General features: G+C 46.3%; 1 protein-coding gene across 1 annotated transcript in view; it reads right to left on the bottom strand.

Moving 5' to 3' along the window:
- LOC309561912 (NUAK family SNF1-like kinase 1) overlaps window positions 1–15,937 on the bottom strand; it is a 61,609-nt gene that overhangs the window by 20,158 nt on the left and 25,514 nt on the right. The window contains exons 2-3 of the mRNA XM_082265977.1: window positions 11,046–11,166; window positions 4,342–4,493 (exon numbers count right to left, since the gene is read on the bottom strand). Coding sequence (XP_082122103.1) covers window positions 4,342–4,493; window positions 11,046–11,166 — 273 coding nt within the window. The remainder of the gene's footprint in view (window positions 1–4,341; window positions 4,494–11,045; window positions 11,167–15,937) is intronic.

The following is a 15,937-nucleotide window of genomic DNA, read 5'->3' as shown; positions in this document are numbered from 1 at the left end:
ATCTCTGCTAGGAATCTTTTTATAATCAGATGGCCACACAGCATTTTCCTGTTTAATATTTCAAAAACTCCTTGAGGTTCAAAAGGTTTCCCTCCTATTTGGGGTGATTGCCTTTAATAGTGATCTGGAGGCATTTTGGATTCGCGCCATGTGTTTGCCTGCTCCTTATCTTCATAATGCGACAAATGGTGATAGGAGCACGAAGGTTAAAAACACCACCAGGTACATAAAATAGTCCAACATAAAGTCCCTTGAAATATATGTCCGAAAATGTTAATTTCCATTCCCCATGATTTCTCTGTCAAAATTGATGGCACAACTATCAGCCCATCCCCGAATTCCAAGGTCCTAGGTGAAGACCTGGACTCTGAACTCTCCTTCAAGCCCCATATCCAATCACTGTCCAAATCTTGCCGCTTCAACCTCCGCAACATCTCCGAAATACGCCCCTTTCTAGCCAATGACACAACAAAGCTCCTAGTTCACTCCCTGGTCATCTCGCGCCTCGACTCCTGCAATTCCCTTCTCATTGGCTTACCTCTACACAGGCTATCCCCCCTTCAATCCATCATGAATGGTGCTGCCAGACTCATCCACCTTACCAATCGCTACTTCTCTCTGCCAATTCGTCCACTGGCTTCCGCTCACCCAACAAATTCATCTCAAAATACTAACATCTTACAAAGCCATCCACAATTTAGACCCTAGCTACATCACTAGCCTAGTCTCCTAATACCAACCTAATCGCTCTCTTAGCTCTTCTCAAAACCTCCTGCTCTCTAGCTACCTCGTCACCTCCTCCCATACTCTCCTCCAGAACTTTTCCAGAGCCTCTCCAATCCTATGGAAATTCTTACCCCAATCTGTCCGATTATCTCCTACTCTATTAGCTTTTAGACATTGCCTGAAAACCCTCCTCTTCAGAGAAGCCTATCCTACCCACACCTAACAACCATACTCCCATTTTATCCATCAGCTCATGGATAGGGGGTAGAACCAAGGGACGGTGCTCGGAGGTGGGTAGGGGGTGGAAACAAGGGATGGTGCTCAGAGGTGGGTAGGGGTGGAAAAAGGGACAATGCTCGGAGGTAGGTAGGGGGTGGAAACAAGGGACGGTGCTCGGAGGTGGTTAGGGGGTGGAAAAAAGGGATGGTGCTCGGGGGTGGAAATAAGGGATTGTGCTCAGAGGTGGGTAGGGGGTGGAAACAAGGGATGGTGCTCGAAGGTGGGTAGGGGGTGGAAACAATGGAAACAAGGGACGGTGCTTGGAGGTTGGTATGGGTGGAAACAAGGGACGGTGTTCGGAGGTGGGTAGGGGGTGGAAACAAGGGACGGTGCTCGGAGGTGGGTAGGGGGTGGAAACAAGGGATGGTGCTCGGGGGTGGAAATAAGGGACTGTGCTCAGAGGTGGGTAGGGGGTGGAAACAAGGGATGGTGCTGGAAGGTGGGTAGGGGGTGGAAACAATGGAAGCAAGTGATGGTGCTTGGAGGTGGGTAGGGGGTAGAAACAAGGGACTGTGCTCAGAAGTGGGTAGGGGGTGGAAATAAGGGATGGTGCTCGGAGGTGCGTAGGGGGTGGAGACAAGGGACGGTGCTCGGAGGTGGGTAGGGGGTGGAGACAAGGGACGGTGCTTGGAGGTGGGTACGGGGTGGAAACAAGGCACGGTGCTTGGAGGTGGGTAGAGGGTGGAAACAAGGGATGGTGCTCAGAGGTGGGTAGGGGGTGGAAACAAGGGACGGTGCTCGGAGGTGGGTAGGGGGTAGATAAAAGGGATGATGCTCAGAAGTGGGTTGGGGGTGGAAATAAGGGATGGTGCTCGGAGGTGGGTAGGGGGTGGAGACAAGGGACGGTGCTCGGAGGTGGGTAGGTGGTGGAGATAAGGGACGGTGCTCGGAGGTGGGTAGGGGGTGGAAACAAGGGACGGTGGTTGGAGGTGGGTAGGGGGTGGAAACAAGGGACGGTGCTCAGAGGTGGGTAGGGGGTGAAAACAAGGGATGATGCTCAGAGGGGGTGAAGACAAGGGGTAACTTGGAAAAGGGGGTACCTGCACTTATTCTCTGAGAAAAAAAAAAGCCCTGCTTATATGTTAAAAATATAAAAATGTTAACAGAAACAAGGCACTGTAAGAGATGCAAACATATAGAATAAGAATATAACAGTGCATACATTGGTTGGATGTGTTCTCAGATGACCCCATGGAAGGATGTGGTCATTTCATAAAAGCAGCTGATGTGGTGACCACAGGTCAGCAGAGAAATGGTTTTTATTATTTAGGAAAGACTCGGCACGTGTTAGAGGTTTACCGACGGCGTGCCGTCATCTTTAGCAATGTGTGCCTTGGCAAACTATCCACAGGATACTTTGTTACTTATTCATTAATTGGCGATCTTGGAGGGTAGCACATGGGGCTGAATGGCCAGAACTCCATACTTTGCAGCAGACTCAAAGTAGAAGTCCACCTGAACACTAAAATCCCTGCATCTCTAGTAGGGTTGCCACCTCATCCCTTTAAACAAGGACACACATTGATTACACAAGGTTCTGTGGCTGATTAAGGTGGTAATTAGACTCACTTAGTGCCTTATGTGCATTATATCAGCCTCACAACGTGTGAACTTAACCACTTGCCGCCCGTCGTATATATACTGCGGCAGGCAGGCTCGGCTGTGCGAATCGATCGATTCGTGAGAGCGGTGCTGGGGGCGAGCTCAAAAACGCTCAGGTGTGAACAGGGCCTAATGCACAGGATACATTAACCACTTTAAGACCGGAAGGATTTGCCCCCTTAATGACCAGGCCCTATTTTGCGATTTGGCACTGCGTTACTTTAACGGACAATTGCACGGTCATGCGAAGCTGTACCCAAATAAAATCGATGTCCTTTTTTTCCCACCAATAGAGCTTTCTTTCGGTGGTATTTGATCACCTGTGCGATTTTTATTTTTTACGCAATAAACAAAAAAGAGCGACAATTCTGAAAAAAAAAAACAATATTTTTCACATTCTGCTATATAACATTCCCTAAAAAAAAAAAAAAATTAAAAATCAAAGTTTTTTTAACATTTTAGGGCAATTTGTTTTCTGCTACATATTTTTGTTAAAAAAAATTGCAATAAGCGTATTTTGATTGGTTTGCGCAAAAGTTATCGCATCTACAAACTACGGGAAAGATTTATGTCATATTTATTGTTTTTTTTTTTTTTTTACTAGTAATGGCGGCGATCTGCGATTTTTTGCAAAACTGCGACATTGCGGCGGACAGATCGGACCCCTGAATGACATTTTTGACTCTTTTGGGGGGACATTACTACAGTAATCAGTGCTACAATTATGCACTGTTACTGTAATAATGACACTGGCAGGGAATGGGTTAACCCTATGGGTGATCAAGTGGTTATATGTGAGCCTAGGGGAGTGTTTCTGACTGTGGGGGGGGGGGCTTGTGAAATGATCATAGAGGCATGTGATCCTATATAGAAGGATCACAGGAGCTCTGTGATCATTTCAGGGAGAAGAACGGTGAGATGTGTTTACAACAGCTGACCGTTCTTCTCTCTCAGCGGGGAACGATCGCGGGTGGCCGGCGGCAATCGGAGCCGCCTGACCTGTGCATCGGCTTCCCCGCTGTCAAGTGGGGGCGCTCGCCCCCTAGCTTCCCACGCGCGACCGACGTAGCTCTACGTTGGTTTGCGCAGGAGAGCCACCCTGCCGCAGCAAAAAGGCGGCGGGTGGTCAGGAAGTAGTTAAAGTGATTGTAAATCTCAGACATGAAATATGAACAAAGCATTCCGCTGTATAGTGTGTGCTTGTCTCAGTCCAGAGCACTGAGTGCCATTTCTCTCTGCTGCCTCCTTCCTCTGCTATCAGTATGAAATACTTCTGACAAGTTTTCCTGACTCCAAGACAAAAAAAAAAAGGTGACAGGAGAGGGATCTCCAGCACACAGCCTGTAATTGACAACCTCAGCTCTGTTCATGCTGCGTGAGGGGGGGGGGGGTTGTTCCTTCCCTCCAATCAACTCTCAGAGCTCTCCTCACTGAGTTCTGCAGAATGTAACTTCAGCTCCCTGCTCCTTTTTTTTCTGACAGCTCAGACAAGCTTTATAAACTCTGCACTTTGAATGGCTGTAGGGGAGAGAAGGCTGCAGATAAACAGGTACAACTTATGTAGGAGGATTTGTTTCATCTCTGTGTATTACCTCAGGTCAGTCACTTCACTGAGTATACGGAAGGGCTTACAATCACTTTAAGGTAAAAAAAAATCACCCATCATTTAGTACCACTTTCAATAGAAGAATATCTACAATCCGGTAACAATAGTCATTGCGGCAATCTATTTACCTTATGGCAGTAGTGCACCGCGGACACAATCTGGCGGAAGAATCGGCGCGCTTCGCTCTCGGGGATCTGGTGCTTGTTATTGATGAAGTCGTAGAGCTCTCCATTGCTGGCGTACTCCATGACGATGATAATTTTCTCTGAGCTCTCAAATACTGCGGAACGAAGAAAAGAGACAGGCAGAGCGTAACGTATCAGATAAATGGAAGAGAAAAATCGATCGATTCATTGTAAGTGTTGATCTACAGTTATGTGTATGCAGAAGATTGAAAGAGAACGCAGGCTGTTCCGCTACAATCCATTCACACTTGTGGCAATGTTTACTGCCCCCCCCCCCCCCGAAAAGCAATTTAGGAGAATTACTTTTCAGAGGACAGTGAAAAGCGGGTTTGAATTTTTTATTTTTTGGATTTTATTTAACCGCTTGCCTACCGGGCACTTAAACCCCCTTCCTGCCCAGGCCAATTCTCAGCTTTCAGCGCTGTTGCACTTTGAATGACAATTGCGCGATCATGCAACACTGTACCCAAATGACATTTTATCATTTTTTTCCAAACAAATTTCTTTTGGTGGTATTTTACCACTACTGAAGGGTTTTTATTTTTTACTGAACAAACAAAAAAAGACCAACAGTTCTGAAAAAAACAAAAAAAAAACAGTTTTTATAGTTTGTTATAAAAAGTTTGCAAACAGATCATTTTTCTCCTTCATTGATATGCGCTGATTAGCCGGCACTGATGGGCCCTGATAGGCAATGATAGGCTGCACTGATGGGCACTGATAGGTTGCACTGATGGGCACTGATAAGGCGGCACTGATGGGTGCCACTGATGGGTGGCACCGATGGGTGGCACTTAAGACACTAGTAGGTGGCACTGATAGATGGTACTCATGAGCACTGAAGGACACTAATAGGTGGCACTAATAGGCACTGATAGGTGGCACTGATGGGCAATGATAGGCACTGGTAGGTGACACTGATAAGCAGCACCGATGATGGGACACTGATTGGCACTGATAGGTGGCACTTGTGGGCACTGATAGGTGGCACTGATGGGCAATGATAGGCACTGGTGGGTGACACTGATAAGCAGCACCGATGATGGGACACTGATTGGCACTGATAGGTGGCTCTTGTGGGCACTGATAGGTGGCACTGATGGGCAATGATAGGCACTGGTGGGTGACACTGATAAGCAGCACCGATGATGGGACACTGATTGGCACTGATAGGTGGCACTTGTGGGCACTGATAGGTGGCACTGATGGGCAATGATAGGCACTGGTAGGTGACACTGATAAGCAGCACCGATGATGGGACACTGATTGGCACTGATAGGTGGCACTGGTGGGCACTGATGGGCAATGATAGGTGGCACTGGTGGGCACTGATAGGTGGCACTGATTGGCAATGATAGGCACTGATAGGTGACACTGATAAGCAGCATCGATGATGGGACACTGATTGGCACTGATAGGTGGCACTGGTGGGCACTGATAGGTGGCACTGATAGGCAATGATAAGCACTGGTAGGTGACACTGATAAGCAGCACCGATGATGGGACACTGATTGGCACTGATAGGTGGCACTGGTGGGCACTGATAGGAGGCACTGATGGGCAATGATAGGCACTGGTAGGTGACACTAATAAGCAGCACCGATGATGGGACACTGATTGGCACTGATAGGTGGCACTGATAGGTGGCACTGATAGGTGGCACTTGTGGGCACTGATAGGTGGCACTGATGGGCAATGATAGGCACTGGTAGGTGACAATGATAAGCAGCACCGATGATGGGACACTGATTGGCACTGATAGGTGGCACTGGTGGGCACTGATAGGTGGCACTGGTAGGTGGCACTGGTGGACACAGATGCTCCTTTCCTCTTCGGGCCCGATATCCCTCTGACAGCAGCGGCAATTGGCTGTTTTTACTCTTCATGCTGACGCCAGCTGCTGCTTACATCACGTGATCAGCTGTCATTGGCTGACAGTTGATCATGTGGTAAGGGGCCGGGATTGGCCCCTTACTCCAATCTGTAATGAGCCAAGTCTCATGGACTCGCTGATCACAGAACGAGCTAGGCGCGCTCCGCAGGGAGCTGTAGCCGTCTTTTGACTATAACACAGACGGGAAGAGGTTACATTTCAGTCAGTCGGGCAGAGATTGGTGTCAGTAGGGCAGTGGATGGTGACTGTCGTTTTTTTTTTATTCATTTTTTTTAAATAATTTTTTAGTTTTATTTTTTTCATTATTTTTTTACAATATTTTTAGGGTCTAAACAGGGGGAATCTGCGCCACATAGGATGATTAGGGTGTGCCCAAGCACACCTGGCACACCCTGTGCGCACGCCTATGGGTGCTCTGTGTTCATTCCAGAGAGAACAACGGCCCCATGGATCGGCTTCCCCGCTGCGTATTTGGGCGTGCAAGCGCGCCTCCGGCGGCACGCACACGCCCCCAGGAGCGCTTCTGCGAACCACTGTACAGGTACGGCGATTCACGCAGCCAAGCCAGCCTAGCGCAGTGCTATATGCGGCGAATGGTCTGCAAGTAGTTCAGCATATCCAAAATCTGCAGAAACTGTTTTTTTTTTTTTTCCGTTAGGATTACAGAAGACAAATGAGTAACCTTTTTGCCTTTAACATTCTTAATAAAATATGGCGTAAGCTTTAATAATGAATTATCCGGAGACGCACCCCACCCAGACATTCTGGTTTGCCTGTGACGGAGTGTGAAATGAAATGTTATACCTCCGCCCCGCCGCAATCTGTTTTAGCTGCCTCCAATTTGTTCACGGTCTTAAACTCGGTCTTGTAAGGAGAGCGCTGTGTGACGGGCGCACGTTCCCGGGGAGGTGACACCATTGTGACTGCGGCTTTTAAAAGTTCACTCTGACATTTATAACTCTGAGTTTACAGAGGATTCATTATATGGCCCTCCTAGCCGGGTTTATGAGACCCGCGTCTGCCATCCAAATCCAGGCAAAGGGCGGCTGTAAATAATATTTCACAAGCAGTATTTTTCTTTTAAACTACGCTAAAAAGGGCTTATATAGGCAAAATATTAAAAAAAAAGCTCAGCGATTTCTAAAAATAGATATTATTAGTATACATGGGTTTAAAGATGAAGTTTAATCCACTTCTGCTTTTCCTTCCATCCCCCCCCCCCCCCCCAATCAACAAGATTATTACATTTGGGTCTCTGTGCTTCTCTATGCCAGCCTTTTTCAACCAGGGTGCTTGAGATTTCTTCAAGGGTGCCTTGGCAAAAAGCCTACAAATGTATCAAAAATTGTATACAAGCCAGCAGGTAAATTAATTTATTTAGTTACACACAGTCACAGGTTTTCATTATGCACCATTATGACTTTCTAGACGCTGGCATCCTAACAACCAATGGCATCATCACTTAACTAGTTCTGGACCGCCCGCCGCCGATTTACTGCGGCAGGCTGGCCCTCCTGCGCGAACCGACGTAGACCTACGTCGGTTGCACGCCTGCAGCTAGGGGGCGAGCGTGCGCCGGCGGTGGAGGCTCCTGCCCCTACTCGGCAGCGGGGACTCCAATTCATGGGGCAGGCGACTCCGATTACCGCCTGTGATGGTATTCACCGTCACTGGAAGTGAAAAACAGATACTTTAGCCCCTTTTCACACTGGAGCGACCTGTCAGGCGACCTGGTCACCTGACAGGTCGCCGTAGGTCGCCTTCCATAGAGAAGCCGCGGACCCGTTGTAATAGGAGCGACACAAGTCGCTCCGACTTAGAAAAAGGGTCCGGAGCTTCTTTGGGGCGACCCGGAGCGAACCTGCATAGACTTCAATGTTATGAAGTCCGTGCCAGCCGCTCCGAGGTCGCGGTACGAGCAGCGCGCCGCAACCTATGAGGTCGCCCGGCAAAGTAGCGTCGCCCCAGTGTGGGGCCTAATGGTTTGAATTGCTTCAGATGGGACAGTAATATTTGTCAGCAATGTCTCAGGAAATATATAAAGATAAACGGTTGACTGTTCAGATTGTTAAAATATTGCAAGAGTGTCTCCTAGACCCTTGCTAGTTGGGTGGGGTTTGTTATTGTTAAGTACCTGCATTCCATTGTTCTATTGCTGTTCTGTCTGCCTTTAGATAAACTTATTATGGGATGTATATGTTTGTGGATTGGATGCTAAGGGGGATTGTCCCACAGTGTATATCTCTTTGTGCATGTGTTTGAATAAACAGTTTGGGTTCTATTTGACCCTCAATCTAGAGTCCTGTCTCTTATTGGGGGAATCTGCTACAAGGGATTGCTATGCTCTTCATACTCCCTTGGATAATCACTAAGCTCTTGTAAGAGCTTGTTTCTGCTTCATTCTCTGGGGAAAGAGAGGTTCACCCACGGGAACCTGGTGCCTTGTCGTAGGTCCAGGGTGGGTAGGAGACGGCGAGACCCCAACCAAACTGCGGCGGTTCGTGGGGTCTGAGGTGGTTATGGTGTCTGGTGGAGTGCTTGGAGCCCTCGGGAAGCACTAGGAGCATCCGTCAATGGAGGTATCCATTTGGGGTGCTGGTTGATCCGTTACACCGCCTGACACCCACGATCGCTCCCCGCTGAGAGAGAAGAACGGTCGGCTGTTGTAAACACAGCTGACCGTTCTTCTCTCTGGAATGATCACAGAGCGCCTGTGATCCTTCTATATAGGAACACAGGTCTCTATGGTCATTCCAAAAGCCCAGCCCCCATACAGTTGGAAACACGCCCCTAGGTACACATTTAACCCCTTGATCACCCATAGTGTTAACCCCCTTCCCTGCCAGTGTCATTAGTACAGTAACAGTGCATGTTTTTAGCACTGATTACTGTAGTAATGTCACTGGTCCCCACAAAGGTGTCAAAAATGTCAGTCAGGGGTCCGATCTGTCCGCCGCAATGTCGCAGTCCCGCTAAAAATCGCAGATCGCCACCATTACTAGTAAAAAAAAACAATAAAAAAGACATAAATCTTTCCCGTAGTTAGTAGACGCGATAACTTTTGCGCAAACCAATCAAATTACGCCTATTGCGATTTTTTTTTTTACCACAAATATGTAGCAGAAAACAAATTGGCCTAAAATGTTAAAAAATTTAGATTTTTTAATTTTTAATGATCCACAGAGAGAGATCTCAAAGATGTGTGCTATCCAGCCAGCGGCTGGTTGGGGACAGCTGAAACCATCATCATCTTCCTGGTCAATGAGCAATTCGGCATTGCTCATTCACCAGGAAGATGATGATCCTTTCCCACATAGAATTTTGATGCTACTGAAACATCCTTAAGAGTTTCCAACTCTTGGGTTTCAGCTGTCCCCAACCAGCCGCTGGCTGGATAGCACACATCTTTGAGATCTCTCTCTGTGGATCATCATTAACAAAGAATCCCTCCTGACACCTCTGATCCGCATTTCCTGGTCAATGGTTTGAGCACTCTGATTACCTGTTTTTAATATGATGTTGGCAGGCCTACAATTTCCAATCAACATAGCAGAATATACCGCTATCCAAGGTTACCCCTGAAGAAGGAGTTATAATTGTGACTTCGAAACGCGTTGGGTCTATACCCTGGGGTCTAGTGGTCACTTTTCTGCCTGCGGATTTTATGTATTGTATTAGCTTGCCATTCTTTTAACCCATGTAATTTTTTTCTAATAAATTGTATTTTCATTAAATATTTTGTTGTTTACATTCAACTTCTTTAGACTAGTGCCTAAAAAGTCCCACAACCAGGGGAAATTTTTCTTTGCAATTCTTACTCGGGATGTGGCACACCTAGGATTAGTCCAACACGAGCACAGTTGTGCAGTTAACTCTTGATAGAACCTTATTGTACAAACTGATTCTCCCTTTGGGTTCCATTGGGCAGTAGGCAACTGCTACACTATCAGGTGTTTTATTGGGGACCCAGTGGCATCACTATGGGGGTGCGGACTGCACCTGGGTGACACCTGCCAGAGGGATGACACCATCAAGTAGGAAGTGATATCTGACCGTGCCAACCCGAAACTAGCTAGGGGGGGGGGGTGTAAGGCTAGACAGGAGAGAGCCTGATGGGGGGGGGGGGTTGGCAGGCTAGACAGGAGAAAGCCCAATGGTGGTGGGGGGGTGACTCCATATTTTACAGCAAAATGTGAATCCAACCCTAGTGATGCCACTGTCAGGGCCTCCACCAAGCTTGGAGTCCAGGTCTCCACCACCCAAAATTTGGAATCATTCTATGTTTGATCATTGAATCTGTACAATACAGCAAAATGGTTTTAGAATTTAAAGTAGACTTTTTTTGCATTCCTCTTCTAATCCTCATATTAAACTGACGCACAATTAGAGATAAAATTACCAGCCAAAATGTATATTTTTCTGGCACACCCCCCTTCCCCAAGGGACAAGTTTATGAGTAGTTCTCTACTTTGACTTTGCTTTGTGCACATTGTTCTAGTAAAGCCAAGCTTTTGCTGTAAACCTCCTTGATGTGTGTCGTGGTTGGGATTCCAGTTGCAGAGTAATTAATAACCATTAACTGGCTTAAACATGGACAGCCCAGCCTGGTGTCAGTCATTCGCTGTTATGGCAGACACTTGTCTCCATGCAAGGGGGCCACTTAATCCGACTGAGTGAAGAATTCCCAGGTGCCCGGGGAAGCCTGTGTATATGATATGATATGTATGACATGTGCCCCCAGGCTTGCACTGACCTTCAAAGACCTGAATGATGTGCTCATGTTTCAGCAGCGCCGTGATCTCTATCTCCCGCTGAAGGTGCACTCTGTCCAGTTCATCTGTGATCTTGTCTTTCTGGATGGACTTCACAGCCACCTAAAGAAAGATATATGATATTTAACTTGACATTTTGCGCTCATTTGCAAAATCCAGGTCTACATTTTTGGCAAAAAAAAATGCATTTTCCAGATGGTACCGATGGCCTTTCTCGTTTCCTCACGTCTAGGATATCAAGTATTTGTTTTGCCCAATTTGGAATGTTCAGAATTTGATGGTTTTTAGAGGGACTTGCAGACACAGAAAACTGTGTCTATACCAGCGTTCCTCAACCTTTTTTCAAGGCAATCTTTAAAATCTTGCACAATCTCACAGCATCCTGTTCTAATATGTAAAAAATTATACTTGCAGTTTTACTTTATGCAATGGCACTGGCAGGACATCCAACAATGGAGGTGATTTATTTTTATGAAGCAAATACACCTTTTCACACTGATGCTCAGGGCTTTTTTTCTTCAAGAATAGGTGCAGGTACTCCCCTTTTCTGAGTCACCCCTTGTCTCCACCCCCTACCCATCCCTGAGCGCTGTCCTTTGGTTCCACCCTCTACCACCCACCAGTACCCCCATTTTAGAGAATACAGAACCAAGTATCATGTTGTGGTTCTAGGTAATTTGTATAGAGTTTGTTAATAACTAGAAAAACAGTAAAATAGATCCCCTGGAATCAGCAACAATAGACCTCCCTAGCAATAGATCCCCCTAGCAACAATAAATCTTCCCCTGCAACAATAGAAAAAACAGTCATATAGATCCCCAGCAATCAGCAACAACAAACGCCCAACAATAGCCCCCCAGCAACAATAAATCCTCCCCTGCAACAATCGCCTCCTCCCTCAATAAATCCTCCCCTGCAACAATAGACCCCCCAACAAAAATAGCCCCCCAGCAACAATAGTTCCCCCAAACAACAATAAATCCTCCACTGCAACAATAGCCCCCCCACAACAAAATGCCCTCAAGCAACAATATATTCTTCCCAGCAACAATAGATCCCCCAGCAGCCAGCATCAACAGGCCATTCAGCTCACCCCACTGACCCCAGCACCCCTTTGCCATAGCATACATTCAGACTGGAGGTGCCGGAACTGCGTTCCCGCTGAAAAAAGGCCCTGCTAATGCTGACTGGTATTCTAGTGTTTCTCTTCTCCCTCATGCAGCTAATGTAACCCCAGTGCCGATTGAGGGGTGCAAGCAGTAACATCCTTGTCTTCTCTATCAACCTATGACATCATTGGTTGTTAGAAAGACATGCCCAGAGCTTGAAGGAAATGATAAGCATAGGGCATACATGACAGGGTGGAAGGAAAACTAGGCAGTAGGGGGGTTAAATTAGTTGTTGGGATATGAGAGGTCAGGACTCTTAACTCATTGGCAGAGCAGACAAGGTGATGGGGAGGAGCAGGAGAGAGAGTAGTTGGAGGGGAAGAGTAAAGGGGCTTCACTTGCAGACTGGAGATCCTAGAAGAAATGTCCCTTCTGCCCACCCTGGTGATGCCATTTTCTGTTGTTCTGCTAAGGAGGTTGGACGTTGGCGGTTGGGGTCCTTGACGAGGGTCCAAAACATGGTGTCGAACGATAAAATGGTGGGACCCATCTCAGATATGGAGTCCTATGGTTGGTCTAGTTCAGTCTAGACTGACCGGGTAGTGTAAGGTGGTAGGGGTCTGTGGTCAGTTAGGATAGTCCTCGAGGTGGTGTTTTGGTGGCAGCTAGGGACAGAACCTAACCTAATGGTACCACAGACTCCAAAGTTGTGGAAGATGGTATCATCAAGGATCTGCAACCATTCTTTGATCTGGATTGGTTTGACTGTTTTATGTTTTTCTGTTTTTTATGGTTTTGTTTAATAAAAGGCCAAACCGGCCATTTAATCCCAATGCTGAGTTAGTGTTGTCATTTAAAGGAAAAGGGGGGTGGACATTTTGGATACAAATATGGCTGCTTTGATAAAAAAGACAACAAGGTCACACTGTTTTCCAGTCATGTGAATAGGCTATGTACTGAAAGGACAGTGAGGACAGGCTAAAGGATGCCTTGCAGAATCAATAGGGATAGCTTACAGAGCATTCTGTCCCTGGTCTAATTATATCATCATTACGTAATCACGTGCCAGCCAAATGGTGCTTGTAAACAGTGCAAGACTGATCAACACGCACTGTCAAAACACAGTTGAGCAACAAACAGAAGTATTTTGACATATGGCAAAGGCGTTTGCTTTCAACATGCTGAGTCTCGTCTTCGTACCTTTCTACCATACTACAAGTTGCTTTTTTGGGCTCGTTGAAAAGTCAGTCCCAAAAGTCATCAATGCCATTACAGCAGAAAAATTCTTAGCATGGAGGTTCTCAGTGCACTTTACATCATTGGGGCCCATTTACACCATAGGCATATGGCTGTTTCTTGCTGAACACCATTCCCTGCATAGACAAGGCAATGGGTCTATGTCCTATTGTTTCAGTTCTCATCAATGTACCTCATTCTGTTTGTATTTTATAATAAAAAGGATAAGAGTGCCAAGTCATACAGACCAGTCTAGATCTGATTTTATATTTGTTACAAAGATCTGTCAAGAGTTGACAGCCATCTCCTTTCCGGGGATATGTACCCTGTCCATCAGGGCTACAATAGTAAGCATTATACAGTATGTTATTTGCATAAAATAAATGGTTTGGGACTTTATATGAGGCTCGTACATGGATGTGCCTCCGTCCCTATGTCTGACAAAGACTAAAAAGAAAAGTTTGGGACTTTATATGAGGTGTGCATCCACCCGTAGGTGTACTTCATGGACATGGTATACAGTATACAGTATGTTATATTGTAGCCCTGATGAGATGAAGATATGTTGCTTTCAACATGCTGAGTCTTGTCTTCGTAACTTTCTAGTGTACCTTTCTACCATACCACCAGTTGCTTTATGGGCTCATTGAATAGTCAGTCCCACAAGTCATCACTGCCATTACAGCAGAAAAAAATCTTAGCATGGAGGTTCCTAGTGCACTTTACATCATTGGGGCCCATTTACACCATAGGCATACGGCTGTCTCTTGCTGAACACCGTTCCCTGCATAGACAAGGCAATGGGTCTATGGTGTCCATTTAAGAAACTGAGATGAGCAGCGATCCTGCTGATCGCAGCTCATCTCGGATCATAATCGGTTTATGAAACAGAGATGATCGGGGGAGAACATGTTTTCTGCTGATCATTTCTGCACACGGAGAATCTGTCATTGACTGACACAGAAATGGCCAGTTTATGAAGCTGCAAACTCCGCACTTCACTGGCGATCTGTGCCAGAATTCACATTCCCAGATTCACCAGCCTGGAGGTGGTGAATCGGGGAGAGAAGACAGAATCGGGGGAGAACTGAGGGGGAAGAAGAAAGATTATTGACTTCCTTCTTCTTCGATTAGACTCCCCAACACAGTAAACATGTTCCCCTGCCATATTTATGTATATATATACATGTGTATATATATATATATATATATATATACTGTATATATATTTAATGTGTGTATATACAGTATGTCCTATTGTTCTGTGCACATCAATGTTTCTCATTCTATGTTTGTATTTTATAATAGCAAAATAAGTGCGTAAGTAGGTGCCAGAAATCCAGACTAAATAAGATCTGTATAAATATACAGATTACAGTTGGTTTAAACATTTTTAAGCCAGGGATCCTCCCCCCGCTCCACCCCTCCACCCCCAATCCTTTAGAACACATGTGTCAAACACAAGGCCCGCGGGCCGAATGTGGCCCTCCAGGCAATTTCATGTGGCCCTCGCACCTCTCCTGCAGCTGTGGCAACCCTCTCGTCTCTGTCCAAACCTTGTCTCAGCATTTGGCAGTAAAGAGGAGGACAGACTTCCTCATACAGATTCTGTGCTGCTGCAGCACCCCCTCGTCTCTGCCTCCCCTGGTCTTGGCATTCAGCAAACTCCAGCCCTCCTCTGGTCCTCCTCTAGACCCTGCACTTTCTGCTTCCCAGCTACATCCACAGCTTCTTCCAGGCAGCAGCACAAGGTAAAGGGGGTGTACTGTGATGTAAAAGAAGGTGGGGGACTTTAAACCTCTGATAGCGGGGTGGGGGGGGCTCTTGACATCTGATGTAAGGGGGGGAGTAGGGTGCTTTGGAAAGCTAGTCTTACAGATGCAACTGGCCCTTTGAGGCCAACCATAATACTGATGCGGCCCCGTGATGGAAATTGAGTTTGACACCCCTGCTTTAGAAAGTCTTCTTGCTTAAAATAAAAATAGTGTGGCGTCTTGTCAAATAATATACAAATAATTGTTTCTAAGGCCCTGTTCACACCTGAGCGTATTTCAGCTCGAAAAACGCTCATCTCTGAAGTCTCAAAACACAGAACACGCAAATTCCCATTCATTTTAACGGCCCCTGTTCACATCTGAGCATTTTGTCGCCTGAAGCAAAATGCCTAAGGCTACGTTCACATCTTGGTGTTGCTATTTACAGGTGTTTTCTAGGCGTTTTACAGGCGTTTTTAGGTTGACTAGTAACCAATGGAAAAAAATAAAAACGCCTGTAATCTGCCCAAAAAGAAGCTCGTGTACTTTTTTGAGCATTGGGCGTTTTGATTAAAACTTCAAAACGCTCAGTTGTGAACAGGGGCCATTGAAATGAATACGATTTGTCTTGTTGGGCATTTTTTGAGCTGATCCTAGAGCAGAAAAACTCCCCAAAAATGCCCCAAAGCGCCTACATGTGAACTTAGCCTAAAGCTCAAAAAAGTACATGAGCTTCTTTTTTTTTTGGCAGATTACAAGCATTTTTTTGTTAGA

Source organism: Pelophylax lessonae (genome assembly GCF_965119305.1).
Source record: "Pelophylax lessonae genome assembly, chromosome: 8".
Lineage (NCBI taxonomy): Eukaryota > Metazoa > Chordata > Amphibia > Anura > Ranidae > Pelophylax > Pelophylax lessonae.
Note: the sequence above shows the minus strand (reverse complement) of the source record. Positions and strands in the feature narration are given on the sequence as shown.